The sequence below is a fragment of the Patagioenas fasciata genome, chromosome 3 (genome assembly GCF_037038585.1).
Source record: "Patagioenas fasciata isolate bPatFas1 chromosome 3, bPatFas1.hap1, whole genome shotgun sequence".
Classification (NCBI taxonomy): Eukaryota; Metazoa; Chordata; class Aves; order Columbiformes; family Columbidae; genus Patagioenas; species Patagioenas fasciata.
In genome coordinates, this window is record NC_092522.1 from 20,635,616 (window position 1) to 20,659,636 (window position 24,021).

At 43.6% G+C, this 24,021-nt stretch overlaps 1 protein-coding gene across 2 annotated transcripts in view; it reads left to right on the forward strand.

The window, feature by feature from the left end:
- LOC136099669 (ALK tyrosine kinase receptor-like) overlaps positions 1–24,021 on the forward strand; it is a 74,192-nt gene that overhangs the window by 39,429 nt on the left and 10,742 nt on the right. The window contains exons 7-18 of one of the 2 annotated variants that reach the window (XM_065834098.2): positions 1,675–1,825; positions 4,284–4,415; positions 5,364–5,508; positions 6,338–6,520; positions 8,104–8,202; positions 9,185–9,337; positions 10,539–10,637; positions 12,364–12,550; positions 14,800–14,890; positions 16,063–16,127; positions 17,031–17,160; positions 23,020–23,117. In XM_065834098.2, coding sequence (XP_065690170.2) covers positions 1,675–1,825; positions 4,284–4,415; positions 5,364–5,508; positions 6,338–6,520; positions 8,104–8,202; positions 9,185–9,337; positions 10,539–10,637; positions 12,364–12,550; positions 14,800–14,890; positions 16,063–16,127; positions 17,031–17,160; positions 23,020–23,117 — 1,533 coding nt within the window. Of the gene's footprint in view, positions 1–1,674; positions 1,826–4,283; positions 4,416–5,363; positions 5,509–6,337; positions 6,521–8,103; positions 8,203–9,184; positions 9,338–10,538; positions 10,638–12,363; positions 12,551–14,799; positions 14,891–16,062; positions 16,128–17,030; positions 17,161–23,019; positions 23,118–24,021 lie in introns of those variants that run through there. The other variant, XM_071805917.1, reaches the window with a different exon arrangement.

Here is a 24,021-nt window from a genome sequence, read left to right on the forward strand (position 1 = left end):
TTGCCAAATCAACTCAGTCTTCAGATACATGCAGCATCTGTTCGGTACAGCCCAGTACTATGTCCATCACTTTCTCTGCTGGCTCCAGTGCAGCATTACTGAGGAATGATTGTTTTGGATATCGACAGTGGCATGAACATAATCATGTCACATTGTGAGGATCTAATGTGCTTTATGAGTCACTTGATGCTCCGTAGTTGCTTCGACATCAGAACTGCTCGATGCTGGCTGCCTCAGAGCAGGACCACGAGGTGAGTTCCTCATGCTAATGGTTCAGACAAGTTGGGGGGCTGAAAGCGAGCTGCCTGCCCAGCCTGTTCAGGGTGCTCACACACAATGAGCACTGCTGGTGCATTCTGCTTGTGACCTGTTTGCATGCAGGACTGTGCTGGGCAAAGACCAACCAGGTGCTGGAGGGAAGGAGGAGTTAAAGCAGAGCAGCTGTACTGTAATGAATAGGAAGCCAAGAGTAAGTTTTATGCTCTCAGCCCTGCAGTCACCGTTCGCGTGCTCCAGCTTGAACTTCGCTTTCATGGAAATAGCTGCAAAGTTACTAATGTCAGTGGAGAACCACCTTCTTATTTCAGTTCTAAGCAGGGCTTGCTGTATCACTTGCTCAGAAAGTTGAGTATCTCTTTCTTTTGTTGCAGCAGAGATGCGTGTTTTATAATGATTTTTATAAAGCACTTTGAAATTCTTTGATAAAAGAATTGCTTCAAGTATGTAAATTGTTTACATACTTAGAAAGTGAGAGGGAAGAGCTGAGACATACAGTAGTACAGTCAAATCTTTGAGTACATCAACAACAGTAAGGACCTCTCAGTCATGACTGCCTGAAATAAAAGCTCCAGAGCCTGAACTGGGACTGCAGCAGCCTGTGTGTGCAACCTGACTGCTCCTGGCTGGAGACAGGGACATGTTCCTGGAGGCTCTGAGTTCAGCCAGGGGCTTTTTGCCTTCGTTTTTCACTGCAGGTGGTGGTGTGCCCATCTACTCTTCTAACTCCCTCTGATCCTGGGAATAGGAGGGCTGTTTCCCATCTGGTCCATGCTACCAGGACCAGTTGTGTTGTCTCCTTTCTCAAATCTCCCCGTCAATCTCGTGCTTATTGTTCTCTTTAGCCATATGTGCTGTACTTATCGGTTCTCTTGGTTCTGTTTTTTCTCTTCCTTGCTGCAAACCTCTCAAGGGTATGCCTTCTGGGAAACAAGATGTGTTTCGTATATTAAAGTTTGAATCTACAGGGGCTTGCTCACTCTATCCTCAGCAAGTGTTTGCCTATGAATCAATGTGAAAGAAGCTGTTTTGTAGCTACCCAAGTTCATAGGTCCATATAGATCAGACAACCTCAGTCTTCAAGTTTGGGTTTAGAATTATTTATAGCAGGGGTGTCAAATTCGTTTTCACTGGGGCCACATCAGCCTCACAGTTGCCTTCAAAGGGCCAAATTTAATTTTAGGACTGTATAAACGTAACTACTCCTGCATTTATACAGTCCTAAAATGAAAATGAAATTAATTTGACACCCCTGATTTAGAGCGTCAGGTCTTCGGGGCACAGCCCCGTGATGATGTGCAAAACATGCAGTTTCCAGTTTGTGCTACTTTCTACCTGTCTGGGACAACTCAGATGCTGGACTCTTTTTTTTTTTTTTTTTTTCCTTTTTTCCTGCAGCATCTCAGGCTATGGAGCTGCTGGTGGGAAAGGTGGGAAGAACACCATGGTGCGGTCCCATGGCGTGTCTGTGCTGGGAATTTTTGACCTTCAGAAGGATGATACTTTGTATATCTTGGTAGGACAGCAAGGAGAAGATGCTTGTCCTAGTGTAAGTCATTGCTCTTTCTGTTTTGCCTTAATTCCTTCTTACAAATCTGTGGAGTTTTGTTTGTTTGCAGAGAAAACTGTTGTCCTTGAGGAGTTTTGGGTTATGTGGTTCAAGGGTTAGCTACAGTTCTATGGGGAGGGTGTGAGTGAGAAAAGGCAAAATGCCATGTCACTGTGCTCACTTCTTCAACAGTCAGGCCCCACTGATAATAGACTACAGTTTCCTGATTGATCTGCGTATCTCAGAGCATCTTTCTGGGGTTTGGGAGGAAAAAGACAACCCTGCCTTCCTTTCCTCTGGAGATCAGTCTTCAAGGTTGATTTCACAGGGCTTTGTCTTTGCTCCGCTGTTGAGCCCAGCCCTGCCTCCGGAGACACCCACCTCACACGGCCTGTTTGGTTATTATCTGTATGGGAATGGGAGAGACAAATTAATCGCTGCTAAATCAGTCCTGATTTTTCTGTTACGAACCAATCATTGCTGCAAATGCCTTGACAGAAAGTGCAACTTTCACCATTTGCAGGCACAATAATCTATTAATCATTTAGTATTCTTTGGAGGATGAGGGAATAGGAGATTCTTATGGAGGAAACTAAGCATTATCTGATGAAATTTCACCTACAGGTTTGAGCTGGACATGTAAATGCTGTGCATTTCTCACCTGTTAGTGGCTGGCATCCAAGAGATGAAAGCTTAGCAGTCTTTTACAGCAGAGAAAGGTTGAATGATGTAGACAAGAAAGAGGGGTTCTCAAGGTTGGGTGCTGAAGTAAATAATGTTAAAACTGGAATTATACATATCTACAAACAAACCATTAATATGAAGCCTCTTTGAAATGAGAAATGCCCTAACTCAAACTTCCATCTAACGTCTATAACTAGGACATTCCAGCTGAGTGTAATATATGGACTCATTAAATTGCAGGCCCCTGTAATCTTAGTGAGAATTTATTGAGTGCTAATGTAATTCTTTCATTGAGGCAAAGAGATTGCATAGACTTGTAGAAGGGACTTTTACTAGATTGGATTGTAATCAGTTATGTCTCTGCCATGAAGGATTTTTTTTTTTTAAATTCAATTGTAATCTAGTGGTTCCTTTGGGTCATTGACTTTGTCATTTTATTAATCATACCCACCCAACTCCAAATCAATTAAGGAGAGGGAAGACTAAGGAAAGGAGGATTGTTTAGTTCCATAGGCAAGTCCACACACACAAAATGGATGCCATTCATTCTCTGGCACAACCTAGGACACGTTTTATGGCCAACAGAATAATTTGTAACTTGAGGATGCTTTTATCAGGCTCCTTTTCCAAAAGAAAACACAGAAGAAGGAAGTAGAAAGAAGCAGAAGGTCAATCCTACTATAACAACTGTTTGTGAATTTTTCCCTGAAAGTGTTGTTGACTTTGTGAGTTCAGTGTACATAAAAAGAGATTATTTCTGAGGTGAAACATACAAAGTAAAACAAGCTAGAAGCAAAGCTTGAAGCTTACAAACACAAGAGTCCTTCTTGTCATGCACAATCAAAGCAACAGTTACCTCTCTTAGATCATAGTCCAGAAGTACTTATAAACGATGGTTGAATGTTTTGCTTGAAATCAGTTAGTGAATTCAGTGATTTGCCTAATACAAAAGGTTCATTACATTTGGTGCTAATTGGTGAAGGGGAAAAAAATGCTAAGTAGGAAATATGGAGGCTTTTTAGTGAGGTATTTCCCATAACATTAGGTCAACATTGCAGTCAAAGGTGGGATTGCAGGTGTCTTGGTAGGTTTTGAACTAGCTAGCACTGGTAATTACAGTAAAACTGCTGCTACAATGTAAGCATCGGATCAGCATCAAAACTTGCTTGGAAACCTAAATAAACAGTGGGTGGCCAGTCTGTGCCAAGCTTGTTGCTACAGACCATGCTGTGACAACCTAGGTTAAAGCTAGCTCTGGTACATCTGCACGAGCCACCAATACACCTTCATTCTGGATAGATGCACACTGTCTGCCTGGCCCCAACCCATGGGGTGCTGGAAGACCCCCCAAGAAACTTGGATTCTCTCTATGTTGCTACCATTTGTCTGTTGCTTGACATGGGGCAGGTCACATCATCACCGAGTTACTCCCTCCTCCAGTTGTGAAATACAGATAGTTAATGCTGGGAAGTATTTGCAGTGAATTCTGCTACATCTTCTATGTTAAAAGCTTATGGAGCTGTTTTGCATGGTAATAGATACCAGCACTGAGCTTACTTCGAAATAATTCAATTAAAATGGCAACAGATTATTCTGATGAAGGTTGAAGCAAAAAGAAAGATTCTTCTAGAAGAGCATTCACTTGCTTCTGCTTATGGAGTTTCACTGGAGGACAATTTATTGGTTTGGGAGGGTGAAGGGTCCATGAGGCTTGTGGGTGTACAAGGACACGGCAATTTATTCCCAGAATTCAGACCCAGTCTTCTGTTTGCAGACTAACGATGTTATACAGAAAGTCTGCATCGGAGAGAACAATGTGATTGAAGAAGAGATACGTGTGAACAGAAGTGTCAAAGAATGGGCAGGAGGAGGTGGAGGTGGGGGAGGTGCAACCTACATATTTAAGGTATGGAAACATAGTCCCTGTGCACCTTCAGCATGAACACATCCTGCCACTTGCCTCTAGTATCACAGCCTGAAATACCTGAGAACCCTTTATACATCTCTGGGGAAGGGTCCATAAAGTGAGCTCTGGGTATGGTTAATTTCCAGTTGATAGCAGTAGTGAGCTGGGTTGGCCCTTTATGGTTCTTAGGACAGCTACACAGTATGGCCACACTTGCTTCTGTGGCTTGGAGTTTCCTTGGCAAAGAAAACAGCTTGAATTGGATTTTTTTCAATGCAAGCTGAGATGCTGAAGCGTAATTCTACAGTAAAAGGCAAATTCCACAGGACTTCATTCAAATCTGTCATTGCAGAACATTAGACTTCAGCTACACATTTGATCTGTATGGTGTAATGACAAGAAAAGTTGAGGATAGCCTGTATGTTTTCTGTTGGCAACCCTATAGCTAGGCACCACTGATCTTTTCTGTCATGTACTAGCTGAGACAGTACTAATTCCAACACTGGTTTCAGTCATTAACAATATGTTTGGATCACCCAACTTCTATGTAATTCTACATAACCCTGCATGCTCGGACAGTTTCCAGTGTAGCAGTCCTTTACCAGTGGAGACACTATATTGCATTACATAGAGCAGCATTCCTCAGCTGTTTCATTTGATGGAAGTCATCACATGGTAACATTACAATCTTTCTAAGAGCCATCAGCACTGCAGGTACAATTCACGGAGCTGCTGATGCCACTGTTCTCTGTTGCAGAACGTGGTTGAACTAGCGCCATTCATTAATCTTTTGGATGTGGTTGCATAAATAATGCAATGGTAATTTGTAGTGCTGAGCAGCCCTAGATGCCTGATTAGTATAACATTACAGTAGCTAGCATGTGGTTGAACTTCCATTTGTGTGTCTGACTCAGTTTGAACGCTGCCTTTATTTCTGAATTTGTTAAGATGGAGAATGGAGAACCTGTCCCCTTGATAATTGCAGCAGGAGGTGGTGGCAGGGCCTACAGGGCCAAAACAGATACATTTCATCCAGAAAGGCTGGAAAATGATTCCTCCATTCCAGGGTTGAATGGAAATTCAGGAGCTGCAGGTAAGGAAAGTTTAATCTTTTAAGAAAACCTTTGTGAATATGTGATACTCCCAGATTCCTCCTCACAAGGAGGTGAGGTGAAACTCACGAAAACACAGTTCAGTGGGAGCAAGGGTGTTAAACAGATGGGCTAAATACAGGTATTGAAGATGATATAGCCATAACAATGGCAATATTTTCCCAAAATAATGTAGTATTTCTCATAAGAAAAGATGTTTGATTTTTTGGTGTGGGAGTTTGCAGTGCCAACTTAGCCATCCTCCTCCTTGCACCACTTCCTGCTGTGTAGACATACAGTTTCCCTGGCTTATGCAGAAAGAGCATAATTGCACCCTCGTTAGAAGTCTCTGTGAAGAGACCTTGGACTGATCATCCAGCAGAGATGAAAGTGAGTCACTGGTGAGTATGTTGTATTTAGAGCAGGACTGGGACCTGTTTTCACATCCTTTTCACTAAATATGCTTTTTTCTCCACTTCAGAACTGACATAAGGGTTTTTCAAAAGTATTTTTTGCAAAGAGAAGGAGAAAGCTCTGATAGCCAGAAACAAGTGACTGGGGAGTAGGCAGGGATATCTTTTTACATTTTCCATAGAAAATACTTGTCCTGTGTGGTAGGTGAAAAGAGGTGCAGATGACTGATGTGGTCAAAAGCCCTACAGAAAGGTCACTGTAGCACTGTGTAGCAAGCACATGCCCTCTTCTAACCAAGGCATGAGACTCACTTTCAGCTGAGGTGCTTCCAAAGGAGGGCTTGTTTTGCAGCTCCCTGCAATGTTTTTTTACACAAAATAATCCCTACCTGTGCCTTTTCTCTTCTCTTAACTGCAGGTGGTGGAGGTGGCTGGAATGATAACACTTCCTTCCTGTGGTCAGGAAAATCCTTGCTGGAAGGTGCTACTGGAGGAAGATCCTGCCCCCAGGCCATGAAGAAGTGGGGGTGGGAGACAAGAGGGGGTTTCGGAGGGGGTGGAGGGGGGTGCTCCTCAGGTGGAGGAGGCGGAGGATATATAGGTAAAGTGGCTTCATGTTCAAGGTGTCCCTTCCCCTCCTTTAGTGCTAATGATCAGCAAAACACTGATAGCTAATTCTCCTGTAGCTAGTGTATTTGACTGTTATGTACTAGTATGTCTGTGTTGCCTTTTTAGCATTACATGAATGTATGGCGTTTAGTCTTTGAGCAAATAGCCGGATGTCAGTCCTTCAGCTGTAATCCTGGCTTTGCACTCTGCAAAATGTGCCATCAAGATCCTGCTGCGATTCTTGAGCCTTCCATTGGCGGGTTACAGTGCTGAAGAAGGAGGAGCCACAGGCGATGTGCTCCCATTGCCAACACCTGTGGTTGGAGGACTTTGGTCCTGGGGACCGGCAGCCAGGCCTTATGCCAGGGGAAGGACATGGCTTCTTCTACCCTGCCCTGCTGTGGTCCTGCGCAGGTGGCCTCTGGGGACAGGTTCAGGCTGCCAGCCAAGACCCCTCTTAATAACGATGGTAGTGTTGACTTCAGTCAACAAGGAGCTCATTTCGTGTGCTGTGGGTCTCAGGACAGCTGTCAGATGGCATTATGTTGATTATAACTGGTGTGGGCCAGATTCGAGATCTCTACTAACTTGTAATCTCCTGGGCCACATAGTTTCTTCAGCCATCTGCACTGTGGTGGATGTTTTAACCCCTGGATCCCCACAGCTTAAATCAAGTGTATGATATACTAGAAATCCTGAGAGGAGGTAAAGTGCTTAAACCATGGGTGTCAAACTCATTTTCACATCAGTCTCGTGGTTGCCTTCCAGGGGCCGAATGTGATTTTAGGACTGTATAAATGTAGGAGTAGTTACATTTAAATGATGAAGTGCATGTTTTGTACCAATGTTACTGTGTAATGCTGCTTTTTCCAACAGAATGCCTCACATGACATAATTTTAATGTCACTGAAGATGGTTAAAGGGGAAAAGCCATTTTTGGGTGGAGTGGGGGACTCTTTGCATGCTTGTACTACATAATACATGGCCCCTACTGTGCTTCTAATATGTTCTATGTATTGCCCATACTTTGTTCCTAATGTGTTCTATATGCCCAAGCACAAGTGAGTAACTCATAAATTCCTTCAGTCCCCACTCCTGGTGGACCACCCTGCTTTCAGGGTGTAAAGAAGAGAAAGGATATCGAGTTATTGATTCCTGACACAGTACATACCTTGATCAGCAAGGGTACTGAACTTAACCCTTGAGCACTGGTCTTTTACCATCTCTTGACCACATTAATTTTAAGAAAAACTTCTGTGTTTTCGCAGCATCCAAATGGTTAAAGGTGAAGTTTCTGGTTTAGGTGTGCCTTAGTTTGCAACAGTCTGCCTAAAACAGAGCTAAGAAATCGATTGTCACAACGTGTTGTGATCAAATTGAAGTTCTAGAGATGAAAGACCAGTGGTTCATGCCACAACTCACGAAGTGTTCCCTATATGTGAAATACTTTGATTTATTTCTTTTCTCATTTGGATGCCTCCCTAAATATACTGAAGTTGTGCATGTTGCAATGCTTATCTGTATTTTAGTGCTAATGAGCCTCAGTCTGTTAAGGTAACTTCTGGTTTGATGTAGGTGGCAATGCTGCAGTGGACAATGACCCAGAGATGGATGGGGAGGATGGTGTGTCCTTTATTAATCCAATTGGTACTTTATACACTCCAGCGCTTAAAGGTATTAATGTTGGTCAGAAGTCTTCTAGTGGGTTTCTTTCATGTTAAGAATAGTTTGCATCTGTAGGACAATTTAAAAGCCTTTGGGTACAGCTTAGTGTCATTGTGAGCATAAGGAGAAAGAAAGATAGCATAACAAAGCCCAATGGAAAATAAACAGAAGTAGTAGGAAGACAGCAGGTGGAGAAAATGTCATGGATGTTAGAAAACACTTCCCAACGAGATAACCTACCAGACTATAGAATAATTTTGTCCAAAAAAAGTAGTAACAGAACCTCATAGTTCAGGTAATTTAGGAAATAAGCAGATAAAGTACCTGAATATTCAGTAACAAACATGTTCCTTAGAGCATCCTTCAGCAAAGTATCCAGGCTGGACCAGGGAGTTTCTACAGAAAACAGTGCAGTGCTGCCCAGCAGTCTGTGGGAGTGATAAATACTGCCACTCCAGCCTGTGTTTGCTCAGAAGTCATCATCTTCAATATGTTTGAGATGTGTTCAGAAAATACAAAAATATTTCTTTATTCAGGAAAAAAAAAGTTTGCTTCAGAACAGCCAAAAGTATTTTCAAATACCGATGAACTCTGGCCTGACAAATTCAGCCGGAAGGTTTTGAAAACATTGCAGTGTTTGATCTCAAAGGGAGGAAAGGCCAGGATGAGAAGGGTGAGCCTCAGGGACTGCTGAAAGGGCAGGTTTCTATTAGGCTGGGCAGCAGACTCCTTCCTAACCTGGTAGGACCACTTGCTGCAAGAGAGTCGGTGCACCTCAGCTGCAGTGGGGCTTATTTAGCTGAATGTTATTTTCTACATGAGAAAGTACAGGAGCCATGGAAGGTGGGGAGAAATCAGTTTCTTAAATGGGTCCCACCCTGCCACATCCAGCAATTGTGTCTACCGTGTCCCCTGTTTCTGTCAGAGCCCAAGGGAACGATATGAATAATCTTTACAGTAGTTAACTCAGCTTCTTTCATCCACTCCCTAGTGACAGAGGGGCATGGAGAGGTGGATATTAGGCTGCATCTTAACTGCAGTCACTGTGAGATGGACGAGTGCCGTGTTGATCTAGAGACTCAAAAAGTCATTTGCTTTTGTGAACCAGGCACAGAGTTGGCTGAGGATGGTGTGTCTTGCATAGGTAAGTAGATGTATGAGGTAGGCTGGTAGCATGTGAAACAGAAAATGCATGGTAATAATCTGTATTCTGGACTGTAAGACATCCTGAAAGTGTTCTCTGGTCTCTTTCTCAAAACTGGCTCCTGTTGAATGTTACCTTCTTTCCTGATGGTATATGCTGCAGAGTTATTTTGCTAGGCTATGGACACATCGGTGCTAAGGCACTGGTTTGCTTTACAGCAGTATGTTTGGCATACTGGGCAGCACTGAGGAGAGTCAGATTTTGCATCTGGTTGTGCTGATGCTCACATTCTGCTCTGAAATCATGAAAGTTTGCACACTGAAGGAGTTGTCCAGCTAAACTTAACTTCCAGGTCTGTCCTCTTAGAAGGGAAAAAAGGGCAATGTGAAGCAGAATATACTTCCTGTGGGTTTGGACATAGAAGGTGCATGTGCAGAATTGATAAGAAGTTCTGAGTGAGTGATCTCTGAGGAAAAAAAAAGGCAGTGCCTGTACTTGCCTTACTTAAAAAGCAAGTGCTCAGAGCTCCATTACTTGGTTTCCTTCATATTCTTGCCCAGCAGTTAGAGCAAGTGCCTCCAGGATCACTCAGCATCCTGCTCTCAGCTTTATCACTGGCATGGGAAAATTGTTCTATATTTCTACCATTCCCATCTGTAAAATGGGTAAAAAGCATGTTCATATTGACAAGGTGAAGTAAACCTTAATAGATGCCTTGTGTGGTCCCAAGTGAGCATGCAGCTGTGGGATACTTAGTACTGCACTTACTGTTATCAGGTTTTTCTGCCTGGATTAGGTGCATTTAGGAGATTATATATTGCAGTCCTCTTTCTGCTTTTGCTGTGGTTTGGCATTGGTAGCAGCACTTTAGTGCCCTGACAATGTAATGTTCTTTCCACCTCCCTAACCTCCTGCCCCTTGTTTTTATGGCCTTGTTTTCATACCCAGAGAGTGCACATGTTAATTCATTGATAGCAAACCATCTGTTTTAATGGCTTGATATTAACTGAGGGAAGTGAAACAATGAGCTATTAGAGGTCATAGATCCTGAGAACTGCTCATGCCAGAGGTTGCTCCTGCACTACAGCAGCAGCAGATGAGTCAATAGAAGGAAGAGGAGAAAAATCTGAAAAAAAAAAAAAAAGTGGTTGCTGAAAGATCATTTCAAACGTAATTCGTTTTTCTCCTGCCTCCATTACAGCTGAGCCAGTGGTTCACCTCCCTCTCTCCTTGGTCTTGTCTGTAGTGACTTCAGCATTGGTGGCTGCTTTAATTTTGGCTTTTTCAGGAGTCATGATAGGTGAGTGTTTCTCTGCAAAAGATATTTTCATATGAGGGCTGGATCTGAGCCAGGGATAATTGGGCACTGGCAGGCAAAAGGATTCAGATCTTTAGCTACTGCTGTATTTAATGACACCTTGGCACACACACGCCTTAACTTCAGGTTTCAGTAGTTGTTTCTAACTGCAATGGCCAATTTGAGGAGGTTTCAGTTACTGACTGCATCTTGAAAGAGACATTACTGCTAGTGTTGTGGTGTGAAGCTGTCAGAACACAACTGCCACTGTTTTTGTGAGAACTGTTGGTGCATAATGCCTAAAAGCAAGCTTATATTTGTGTCCCTATGTACAGATTTGCCTCTTAATGTGTGACATTTAAGTTTGAAATTCTCACATAGGTTCCCCTTTTACTAACCACTGCTTGGTAGGATGTGAGAATTTTTGGCTTCTTTATTTGAAATCCTAAAAGGTATTTTTCAACCTTTCATTTTCTTATTTTAAAGTTGCTCACCTGCATTAAATTAAAAGCAGAATAGATCTGAATCAATGAAAAGCAACCAGGGATTCAAACCACAGCTTTGCCAATTTTCTTTGTCCACGCTCCCTGGGAGAGCAGAGGGATGCAGCCAGAGCAGCAAATGGCAACTATTAAATTAGATTTGTGCAGCTGTTTCAGTTTTAAGAGTTTCAGGAGTTATCAGTTGTGCACACATGGTCCTACATGTATGACATCTGGCCTGACAGTGCTCCTTTAAAATTACTAATTACTTCTCAGGGAGTGGAAGAGTAATCCTCTTTCCATCCAACTAACCTATCATTGCCATCTCAGGATAGAGCAGCAATTTAAAAAATCAAAGCAAAAGCAATGAGGAGGAAAACGGAGGGCAGGTTTGTGGGTAAGTCATTACGTCCGTCTGCCTTTGCCAGTGCATGTTTACCCCTTAAATTCTTCCCCTGAGCAACATCTGCTAGAGAAGATGTGATAGCTATTACTGTCACAGTATTTGGGCTCAATCCAGCTCCCACAGAAATCAACAGTAAGGGTAATAGTGATTTAACCTGCTCACAACTGGCATCTTGCTTTGAAAAAAAGTACTCCAATATCAGTTACTATTTCAAGTAATATCCACAGGATGTCTTCCTTCAAGGTGTGATTTCTAATGACATTTCAGAAGTATCAGTGAGGTGATTCAAGAAATATAACACTACCATAAACTGATTTCAAATTTAATCCAACTTTGTTGTTTAGAAACAGGAAGTTTTCTTAAATGAGCTAGTTTAATGTACAATGTTATTCTTGAGCTAACTGTTTAATCTGTCCATTTCGAACAATATGATGCAATAAATCATTTCAGATTTTAGTCACCTCTGTGTGATTTAGGAAGGTGGATTATACCCCAGCTCCCTCAAGTTCAGGTCTAGACTCATACTTGGAAGGTCCAGTTAAGCTACATAGAACAAAACAAAAACCTCAGAACTGTGAAATCAGAGATCTCTGTAAGTGAAATTCATTTTACTTCTTCATGAGCAAGCCTGTTTCTTCATAAGATGTGTAAATCGAAGGTTCCTGGATAACTTGAGATTCCATTTTCTATCTGTAATTATTTGACGTACAGAAATATGACAGTGTTACTGTCTGGTTTGATTCGCTGAAAACTGGCCACACAGCAAATGCCAGTGACACGTGCTGCTGACCTGTTCCAAAGTCGCTCTGTGTCTCTGGTTTACTGTGTTCTCCATATTTAGTATATCGTCGGAAGCACCAGGAGCTACAAGCCATGCAGATGGAGCTACAGAGCCCGGAATATAAGCTGAGCAAGCTGCGTACCTCCACTATCATGACAGACTACAATCCCAACTACTGCTTTGCAGGAAAGACCACATCCATTAGTGACCTCAAAGAGGTGCCTCGAAAAAACATCTCCCTCATCCGGTAAATTCACCTTTGCCTTCCCCGTGTTTCACACTGTACACTCACATATGCTGTCTCTCTTACATGGGTGTGAACTCATGTCCTTGTGCAGACACATACAAATTCTCATGCACTTCTAGACTCGTGCTCCTTTTTGTGAGAAGAATGTAAATCTGCAGTAGTTAGGCTTCTGAGGAGGGAACTAGACTTTGGCAGTCTCCTTAACCTTTTACAGGTGCAGTGTTAATCTTCTGAGATTATGAGAGGAACTGAAGAGTCATCACCAGTAATTCAGACACACCTTTTGCAGACTGCACAATGAATGGCCCATTTCCACTTTTAACTGATGAAATGCTGGGAAGTCTGAGGCTTGTAGGAGGCTTTTTTAAAGTCTTTGATTTCATCTTTGGTAAAGACAATGACATCCTTAAGTACAGTAGCAGGAAAAACGATGTTTTGAGACTGCCAGACAGTATTAAAAGGACTGGAATGTAAAGCAAGCAGGATAGTCATGTCTAGACCAGAACTTCTGGAAAGTTTGAAATAGTCTCTTAAGAAGAAAATAGGAAAATTCAGAATTCTTTCCCACCTTGCTCTCCTCCAGGGTGCAGTGCATGCCATTTGTGAATGTGACGTTACCCTGGTACTGGTACTGTGCAGTTTTACGCAAAAAGCCAAGAAGTGGAAGCATGAAAGCTTGGAAGACTAGGGAACTTACAGTGCTAAAAAAGATGATGTTACGAGCAGTCTGTGCAGTCGGCAGTGTTTTGCTGTCTCTTACCTCATTTCCCCTTACCTGCACATCTTGCTGGTCTATATCTGGAAGTTTCCAGGGTACTCTGTGCTGCTGCTCTCCTTTGTCACTTGGGCTCTGAAAGGATTTTTGAAGTGTGGCAAGCTGCAGAGAGCACAGGCTACAGCCAGGATTTGATAAGTGCAGGGGAAGATGGGTATTTTGGGAGATGGGTTAGTCATAACTAACTGAGCTGTAGAGATCTGGTTCATACCCTCAGCTTGTAACAAGTTGGTCAGGCATAGCCAAGAACAGTGTCTCAAGCTGATACCTACAAAACGTTATTAAAAGAAGCAACTGAGTCACAGACAACGCAAGTCCTCAGTGCGGTTTCACTGCCTAGACTGGTCTTTATCCTGGCAAAACGACAGACAGAGCTTATGCAACAACTGAGCAGGTTGCCCTTAGCAGCGCCTGATTGAACTGCCAGCAGGGCAACAGCCCATGCAAAACCTGTCCACTGATATACCAGAGAACAAAATCAGTGCAGCTCTCATGCCAAACCTGGCTCTACCAGGAAAGTCCATGTCATAGAAAAGAGCCTTTTGCCCAGATCGAGATGCAGGCATGCCTCTTAGAGGTTCAAACCACAACTACCCGATGTGCAGCCCATGCAGTGTTAAGAGGGACTAAGGATCTGGGATGCAGCCTCATTCTCTGCCAGAGTTCGCTGTGTTGTTACAATATGCCACCTGTGTGGTATAGCTGTTGTAGCAGTTGACTTAATGTTAAGCGAGTGAACACTGAATAGACAGGTATGCAATATCTGTGTCACAAGGGCATAGGATAGGATCTGTTGTGTAATTACTCTTAATTCCTTTCTCTTTTTCTGGTACCCTTATTCAAAATAAAACTGTAAATTTCATAATATGATCAGTCCCAGAAACAAATCTCAGCCTGAATTTCCAGAGCTGAGTGCTTTATAAAGCACTATCATCACCATTTACTGGCTTAGGTGCTTATCCAGAATCACAAAATAAATCAGGAAGATACTTGGTTAAGAATTCAGGTCCTTTGAGAACCATTGTGCTTCCTAGTTTCTTGTTCAATGTTTTCTTTAATGATGATGCATAAACATCATGGGAACTCTTAATGTGCTTAGAGTATGGGAACACCAAGGCTTATGACCTATCTTTATTGACCTGTTATGGAGCACCCAACACTAAAGCACTGACACCAAAGCTGTAGAAGAGTGCTATCCATTACACATTGCACTGCCAGCAGCTTGATTGCACCAAGGACTGTTCACTTTGGGAGATTGTTTTCCCTACCAATTAAATACATTATAGGTGAAGGAAAGAACACATCAAGCTCTGGTCCCCCGTGTAGTGTGAGGAGTGATATCCTCAGTGTCAATATCCACTTCTCCCTGTTTCACTACAATGAAAATTGTGAGCCCATTCTGTGAGCTGTGACCATAGTGTTATAATGTGTGTTCTCTGTAGTAAAACCTTCTTGTCTTCTCTGGTCTGTCCAGGGCTTTGGGCCACGGAGCCTTTGGTGAGGTATATGAAGGTCAGGTGGCAGGGATCCCCAGCGACCCCACTCCCTTGCAGGTGGCTGTAAAAGTAAGTGACAGTGTATGAGTTATCATGATGGTTTCATGCACCTCTCACCCAAGAGTCCCAATGCATTATAAAAATGAAGATGAATTAAGTATTACTGAAGGATGTGGCTGGAAAGGTTGCTGCTCTACTGCAAGACTTTAATCCATCATAGTGATGGTACACCTCATAGTATATGGGCTTGTGAGTCTATTAAAAGGGGTCTGTAAGTAGTAAATAGGCAAAGATTTCCCATACAGCTGCAGTAGACAGCAGGTACGAGAAATAAATCCATCCTCTGTCCATCCTCCACATGCTACACCTGGTTTTGTTACCTGTCCAAAGCCTTTGAGTCAGAGACCAAAAGTCTTCACAGGGTCAAGAGCAGCTGGCATGTACATCGAAGACCATGCAAGTAGGAGACGTCTGGTTTTCCAGGGATCTCACCACTCCACTACAAGGTGGATATGTACTGGATGTGAAACTAAATCCTACAAGATCCTGGTAGGGTTCCGCAGGCCTTCAGTAGCCCAGCTAGCTTGTTTTTACCTAGAGGTTACATAGCAGCACAGTCATACTGCTGGTTATAGTTCATAGTCTTGCTGGGAGGTAGCAGGATTGAACTGTCTGAGAGCTCAGGAACTGTGGTTCTCATTCTTCATCCAGCAGAGTCCCATATATTGAGCACCGTTCCCTGTATGCTCTGAGCTATTTCCTTTATTGAGAGGAAGATGACAGTGGCATTAATGGGCCATGTGTTCTCATCTGTATCCCTCAACAGGCTTCACAATCTACTTTAGTAATGGTGTAGCTATTACCTTAGAATGTGGTTTATTTTAGTGAAACAATCGTAGAAGCAAAGAACAGTTTGGGTTGAAGGGACCTTCAGAGCACATCCAGTCCAACCCCCCTGCAATGATCAGGGACATCTTCAACCAGATCAGGTTGCTCAGAGCCCCGTCCAGCCTGGCCTGGAATGTTTCCAGGGATGGGGCATCTACCACCTCTCTGGGCAATCTGGGCCAGTGCTTCACCACCCTGATTGTAAACATTTTTATGGCATGGAGGATTGCTGCAGACAATGCAGATATCACAAGGATGACTGCAGACAATGTCAGTGCTTTTGATTGTGTCAGGTATTCTGTATCTGTAAGTTTAAATATATTCTCCTTGTCAACCTGTTTTTTCTTTTCCAGACATTGCCAGAAGTGTGTTCGGAGCAAGATGAGCTGGACTTCCTCATGGAAGCTGTCATTATTAGGTGTGTGTGAATAAGATCAAACACTTGTGTAGGCTTGCAAAGCCCAGCACTGTAAGGAAAATGATGCTTTAAGAGTTTATGTCCATGCAACACATCTATACGGTAATTTTAGCCCATTGCTGTCACTATTTTACAAAGAGGATAGGCATTACCAACCTTTTGTATTCTTCTTACAAATGAAGACACCAAGGCAACCAAATTATTAAGGGCTGAATTTTCAAGAGACTCCACAGCGGATTTCGTTATCCAGATTGAAAATCTTTAGGCCCAGTTTTCGGAATTAATAATAGGGTCCCTTGATTTGTCTTAGAGATCAGAACATGAGATAAAAAGAAACCTTAGGAGTTTTGGTTTGACCACTCAAAACTCACATATGGCATTGACCTAATGCTTCTGTCATATCGCGTCTCAGTGACTGAGTCCTAAAATCCACAGAAATAGTTTCCCATCATACTGAGGTCTGCAGAAAAATGGAAATACTAGTCTAGACCTTGAGGAATATCCCCTACATAAGCAGATCCCTTTGTCAGCATATTATTTTGAACAACTCTGCCCTGGCTCAGCTTCTACCCCTTGAACAGTGAAATTAGGAGGAGACTTTTATTTTAGCAGACATTCTTTGCTTCGTGTGACCCCTGAGTCTTGCTGTAGCCCAAAAAGGATGCAGAATACAGGAGGTGGAAAAGCGGCCAAAAGCTGTTACTTTCCCACCTTGATTTCTGCACTACTCGGACAGAGAGTGCAGGGGTAGCACTTTGGCTTGATCCAGCTACCCTGCCTTTGAGATTTGTTACTTATTCTGAAAAAAAAAAAAATCCCCTCAGCAACACATTTTTATTCTTTTCTGTAGTTGTGCTTTTTGGATCAAAGCTGCTCCATAATTGAGTCTCCCTGTCTCCACAGCAAGTTCAACCACCAGAATATTGTGCGCTGTATTGGGGTGAGCTTGCAGGCACTGCCCCGTTTCATCCTGCTGGAGCTCATGGCTGGAGGTGACCTGAAATCGTTCCTGAGAGAGACACGGCCTAGACCAGTAAGAAAAGAGAAAATTGAATTTTATTTAGTAAGCTGCTGCCACAAGGCAAGTATGTAACTATAAAAGAGCTGATCCTGCAGCTGCTGTTTCCCACCATTTTAGAGGGTTGGAAAATTTCTGTTGCTAGAAGACGACTCTGTTGGCAGGATGCTACTGGGGTTATGCAGAGGTGCCTCATTTCCTGGACTTTGCTACATAGCATTACAGATACTATCTAAAGAAAGAATAAAATTAAAATTAAAAAAAACCCCAAACTTCTACTCTTACCTTCCTCACACCCTCTGGGGGTGGATTGAGGGGAAACATTAAGCTAGTAATGATAAATCCATTCTTTAAATTACTGATCAGGTGCATTTCTGTGGCTAGCTGTCAGTACCAAGTTTGACACAGGCAAGAAGAGAATCAGGCCTGGAGCTGTTGACTTAATAGAAAATATCTTTATTCCAGAGTTTTAAAGATTTTCCCACTGAAATCAGCATCAGTAGGAAATGAGTCAGTTAGAAATGTATGAGAAATAAATTATGACTTGAAGAGAGGAATCAGTAGTTCAGAAGAATAAAGTTTGCTCTGAGCACCCAGATCAGGGAAGCACCCAGATGTTGTTGGAGTTTAGCACCATGGCCCAGCTTCATACTTTGCCTCTACATTTCTTTGACACAGGGCAAAATGCTGGATTTTATCAGTACAAGAGAAACACAAATTGAATCTAACACATATAAATAAGATTATTCTTCAAGGCATTTGGAAACAGATTAACTTTGTATTTTTTCCTTGCAATTTGGTTTTCAGACATATAAAATGGTGTGTTGCCCATGAGCGGTGCAGTCTTGGATAGATTGCAGTGAAGTGGCTCCTGCCTGGATAGAAAGCTAAACACCCAGAAAGTTGAGATGTTTGAAATCGGAGCAGTCTTTATAAACAGAGGTTGGCTTTCTGTAGCACCTAGGGATGCTTTTGTTAGCTTATACAAATGGGCTGAACTTGGTGGTAGGTGAGTGGGAAAGCTCATGGTTGTTTTCAGTGTGGGCTCCGTTCTCATCCAGTGCAGAGCAGAACGGCATGGGCAGGATATGCTGCCTGGGAGGTGCTTTGTTCAAAACTGCCAGAGCAGGCTGTGCTAGATGGATGAAGTGGCAGGTGAACCAGGATGGTGTAGGGCAAGGGTATCCATCACTTTGCAATGGAATCATCTTTTTGGCTCATTAAATTAGAGGGAGAAGCCAGCTCAGAGTCTTGTGAGGAAACACCAAGAACATTAGTGTTGAACAGCAGGAATTTTTACCTACTTGCAGTAAGATGAAGCAGTTGCTTTTGTGGATGGAAAGCCTTTAATCTTCATAGGATGCAGTCACAGGAGCCTTCTGAGCTGAGGGATTTCTTTCTGTCTGCCCCTACCCCAGTCATCAGTTCCTCCTTGCATGCGAGGGCTTCCATTTCTGTTAGCAGTAGCTCTGTGCGACCCCTGTGAACGCTCATGTCAGAAGAGGTGGGCAGTTCACTCCAGGCACAGCATACACTACTTCCTTGCTGTTTCTCTTTTTGCCTTTGCTCTCCTTCCCTGCCTCTTCTTTCATTGTCTTTCCTGACCTGTCTGAGGTTATCTGGGACTGACCATTAACTACTACTACACACTTCTGTTACCAGCACCTTGAAATCCTCCCCTATTTCTGCTTTTAACTTTCTCCCAGGACTGAAGCAGACCTGGGACTGAGGCTGCTGTTTTCTGCTCTGTCCCATGCTTGTCACTCTTGCGGAAAGCCTGAGGTTCAAAGGCAGGTGGGCAAGTACAAGCCAGAACTGATTCAGAAAAATAATTTCCAGTCCCTCTGTAACAGCTGGGTGAATGTGCATGGCCTATGTGCAGACACAGATCCCTGTGTTTCATTTCCACTCCCAACAGCTTCCTTCCCCTTGCCTTGCCCTGCTTCTGCTGCCATCCCATGCAGTGGATGCCTGGTGAGAATGACAGGGTAATTCATTCTCTGGCTGCTGGGGCAGCTTCTGAGGGGCTAATGGTAGCTGTGAGTGCTGAGAAATCAGCCTCTGGTGCACAAGCTTGACTGCTGGCTCAGAAACTACGAGGCTAGGAGACTGACTCACTGACAGAGGTGAGATGTGTCAGGGGCGTTGTGCTCTGCGAGGTACGGGATGCAGCTGTGGAAATGGATTCATCCTCTGCATGTACTTGAGATGTGACAGAGCCTCTGCACATGAGGCCCATGGCTCAGTACTGTCAACTGTATCTTTGCATTGCTCTTAGTGAACCGTGAGCTGCTTTGTTCCTCTTATTCCTCATTCAAGGACTGAAGGTAGAAAGCAGGCGTAGCAGACTGGATGTCTAGTTTTCCAGGTCCATTAATGGAAAGACAAGGAACACTGCAGAGTAAACAGGCTTTTGTGAGCTTTGCTTCTAACAGGAATGAACTGAACACACAAGACCTGGTTGACTGACTCAGTAGCAGAGGTGCACTGCTCACTGTGCAGTAAGCACCATATGAATTACTGTTGTCATTTTTGCTTGGTTTCTCTTTTTTTTTTTTTTTTCCCCAGTTTTGGCTTTTCTATCTGATCTCCTTACTACCTTGTCTTTTTCACCTACTTCTGTTTTCATTCTGATTGCAGAAGATAAAAGACTTACGTGCTCATTCTCTACCTTCATCCCCCAGGTGTTCTCCCCACTCCCCTGCCACTAACCTCAAATTCGTTGGCCAGTTTCAGTGAAAGTTAATAGAGGTGCTGAAGGCATTCTTATCTCCCAGGGCTCCTGAAAGGAGAAAGCGCCATCCTTGAATGACCACTGAGCACAACAGTTGTCTTGTTTGGCTTGCCAGCAAGAACCTGTGTGACTTGGAGCAAGACACACCAGCACACTGCTGTGAGCTCAGCCACGGAAAAACATGCAAGAGAGCAGAGGGAATGGAGGAGAAGGAGGCAATGCGAGGGAAGGGGGAAGTTAAGATGTTGTAAGGGACATGAAGTGAGAAGCTAGAGCTTCTGCAGAAGGTATCAGGAAACGGGATGCAACTTAATGGGAGATCAGGATACTGCCAGCGCACAGGTTATTGTATGTTATTTGTCTGTGTTTTTCACATAAATAATGAAAGCAATGTTCAGCCAACACGTGGTGATTCTTCTGGACTCTAAGCAAGAACTGATGATATGTGTAAACCAAATATTCATCCAACATCACTGATACAATACCAGTGACTTTTGTGGAATATTGTCGATTTGTGCCAGCCACATCTACTCTGTAAGCTTCAGACTGAAACTTCTCCATGGGTCAAAGGTTTACAGTCCTGAAGGGCTTCTCTGCCCCATTTCTAATAAAGTTTCACATCTATTATAGGATTACCCCTTCCTCCTCATCTGGAGAGAGGCATTCTGGTAGATTCAGAAATGCCTGGAATCAGAGCCTTCGCTCCTTATGAGTGTTGCAGAATTGTCCCTTCTGGGAAGTTCAGTGCTGATCTTTCTCACGCACACAGCACAGCAATCAAAGAACAGCTCTGGAAGATAAATTGTATATGGATAAATGATTCCCCTCCTTTGTGTTGTGCAGCCTGTTGCACAGAGCAGTGATTACGCTGAACAATACACAGAATTTCCTTCACCTTTAGCAAGATTCAGCCTCACCCAGGGAGATGTCACGCGAGCGCTTCCAGCGTGCCCAGTGCTCTGAGCAGTGGTGCATTGCAGCTGCCATTGTCCATTCATCTGGGGAGCAAAAGCTGTAAAGCGAATCCTTTGGTGCCTCAAGGCTGCTCCCCTTGCAAAATGTATCCCAAACCTCCATTTTTCAAACAAAGTACATGGCTAAATTGTCCTTGGGTGGGCAGTCACATCTGTTTTAGGACTGTATTTAGCCAAATAAAAGGTGGAAGGAATCCATCCGTGCAGGAGAAGGAAGGGAAAAAAAGGGAAAAAGAGAAAAAAATGCTATGCTGTTGAAATCAGCCTGTGGCTTCAGCCTACTGACTGCCTTGCTGTATAGCTCAGGTCTGGAATCGATTGCACGTAAAGAATTGAGCTTTTTACTCAGTTTTCACTTCAGGTTTCTGACCCTTGCTCAGAAGAGGAAGGAATGGATAGAGATATTCATTTCCCTTTGGTTATGCCCTGAAAGTAAAAAAAAAGGCATCTGCGTCCTTTCTTACTGTAGCCATATTGTGTAGCTGGTGAGTCAGTTTAACATGCAGAGATAAAAAAAGATTATTCCCCCCTCCCCATGAAAGTGGGGTGAGAGAAAGGCTTTGTGTTTTCAGGAAATTGTTAGTCTACAAAAAGAAAGGTTTTAGGGGGAGATGCAGTCTGGTGTTTTAAAGAATCAGTTAAGTATATATATGCAACGAACTATACTGTGTTAATAATAAAATATAGGCAGGTGGTACGTAGTCATGAACAGGCTTTGTTCACATAAAGATGGAGCATTTTTCAATTATTGCATTAGTTGAGTGTTGAGGCCAGGTTTTTCCTAATCTCTTTAAGACTTTTCTTAGGTTTCAGCAGCCAGTATTTACTGTTTAACTACTGGCTGCTGCCTGCTGCAGAGCCTGGACTTCTTTCCAGTCCCAGTTAGCAGTGGTTTAGATCAGGTGGGATGGCCAGCGCAGCATCATGTCAGTCTAGAGATACGTTTCATCACAACTGATGGGCTGACAGGGCCAGCAGTCCCTGTCACTGGAGAACCCGTGCTGCTTTGTGCATTGGTGGGAGAGACACGTGGGCAGGTGTGCCTTTTGGGCACTGGGCATCATGGTAGGTGTCACAAGAGAGAGCCAGAGGGTGGGACAGGCTTGTTTGGTCAAGTGACCAAGGCCACAGAGAAACACTTAGCTAGCAAATGGCAGCTGTAGAGTAAGCAGTCACAGAATCATAGAATGTCTTGGTTTGGAAGGGACCCACAAGGATCATCAAGTCCAGCTCCTGTCCCTGCATATGACAACCCCACAGTTCACACCGTGTGTCTGAGGGTGTTGTCCAGTCTCTTCTTGAACACTGTCAGTCTTGGGGCTGTGACACCTCTCTGGGGAGCCTGTTCCAGTGCTCCAGCACCCTCTGGGTGAAGAACATTTTCCTAATGTCCAACCTGAACCTCCGCTGGCACATCTTCCTGCCTTTCCTTTGGGTCCTGCCCGGTTGTTTGTCACCACACTGGCAGCAATGATCTCCTCCTCACCCACAGGACTGGCTGCAGGGATCACTGCTTCACACCTTGGTGCAGAAGCTGATGGTTTTGTTTCAGAGGCCAGCAAACACAAGCTGGTACTCAGCCTGCCCTGCTCACTAAAGCATCTGCTCCTGCTGGCAAGGGCTGTAGCCTTCATCAGAGGAGCAGGGACCAGGAGTTGGCAGCCTTACTCTTCCATAGCCCTTGGCTACACAAACCTGTGTCAGTGCTCCAAGGGGCAAGATAAAACCTACACAGATGTGGAGGAGGGAAAGAGCAAATGTGACTCATGCCATTATACCAAATGTCATTCTCATTGTTCAAGGTGACTTTAGAGAAAATCTAGCAAAATTACAAAGAAACTGAGTGAGGACCAGTTCAGGCTACAGATCTCCTCAAAAATCTGGCTGAAAATTCACAAGTGTTTCCCATGAGAATGGGGAGCAATTCTTACAGAGCTGGAAATTCAGATCCAGCTGTTCTGATTCTGTCCCTGGGATTTGCATGACATTGTGCCTGCACATCCTTCACAGAGTTCATGCATATGAGCTCTCTATTGTGCATTTTTGCTATTTTGTGTGTTAACATCTGAGCTATGTCACATGTTGGAGAGTTCCCAGTTCTGTACCAGGGATGAATCATGTCATGTTCTTGCTTTTAACCCATGTTTGTTGCTTGCCTTTTGGTAGAATCAGCCATCCTCCCTTTCCATGCTGGACTTGCTCCATGTGGCTCGTGACATCCCTTGTGGGTGTCAGTACCTGGAAGAGAACCACTTCATTCACAGGTAGGTGAACACACCTGTGTCAGCATGGGCATGGCTTACACACAGGCCAGCACAGACTTGTAATGTGCTGCTTGATATGTTTATGTCCTGCTGCACTCTAGTGGCTGGATACCTTTAAACAAGGTAGATAAAATCAGCATAATAGAAGCAATTAACAGACAGGCTGCTATAAACCAGGGTGCAGAGGACTGAGGTTTTACCAAAGTCTCAGTGCATGCACTTGTGCAGCCTGTTTTGCTACTCTGCAAATGGAAACACAATCGCGTGACAGAAGTCTTCAAAGCTCTTCCCGTCGTAAATTTTGCTTAGTGCCTTTCTGCTCATTCTGGAACCCTTTTCTTCTCCCTCTTGAATAATGGAAGTACAGCCAGAAGTGCAGCACCTTATGACTATCATTACCTGGTCCTGCAGAAAGGGGTGTTTGGCAAATGTCCATTATTCTACCTGGAGCATTATGTAGAGATGAGTAGAGAGAGATTGTAGTTCACTCTCCTGAAAGAGCTACCCACAAGATATGCCACCACATTATTCAGATCTCAAGGTTTACTTCAGCCCAGCAGAGGTGAAGCTGGAGCTTTACCTGCACACATGGATTCAAGCCTGTACCTTCAGTCTTCAGAACACCTGCACATTGTTGTTCATCCTGTCCATGACAGTACACCCATTTGACAATGTTTGAACAAGCATGGTAGTAACAGGTCAGCGGATCATTCCCCAGACAACTTAGTGTTGGTACTGGCACATTGCTGAACTCAGCCCCACTCCTTGCAACTCCTTAGAGACTTAAAAATAGCTCCTGGTGGGAAGGGAGGCTCATGGAGGTCCATCCTTTCAGCTGAAAGTTGTTACATGGAGATTAAAGAGGAAATGTTAAAAAGCTAAACTATTCTTGCTTTTGGGCTAG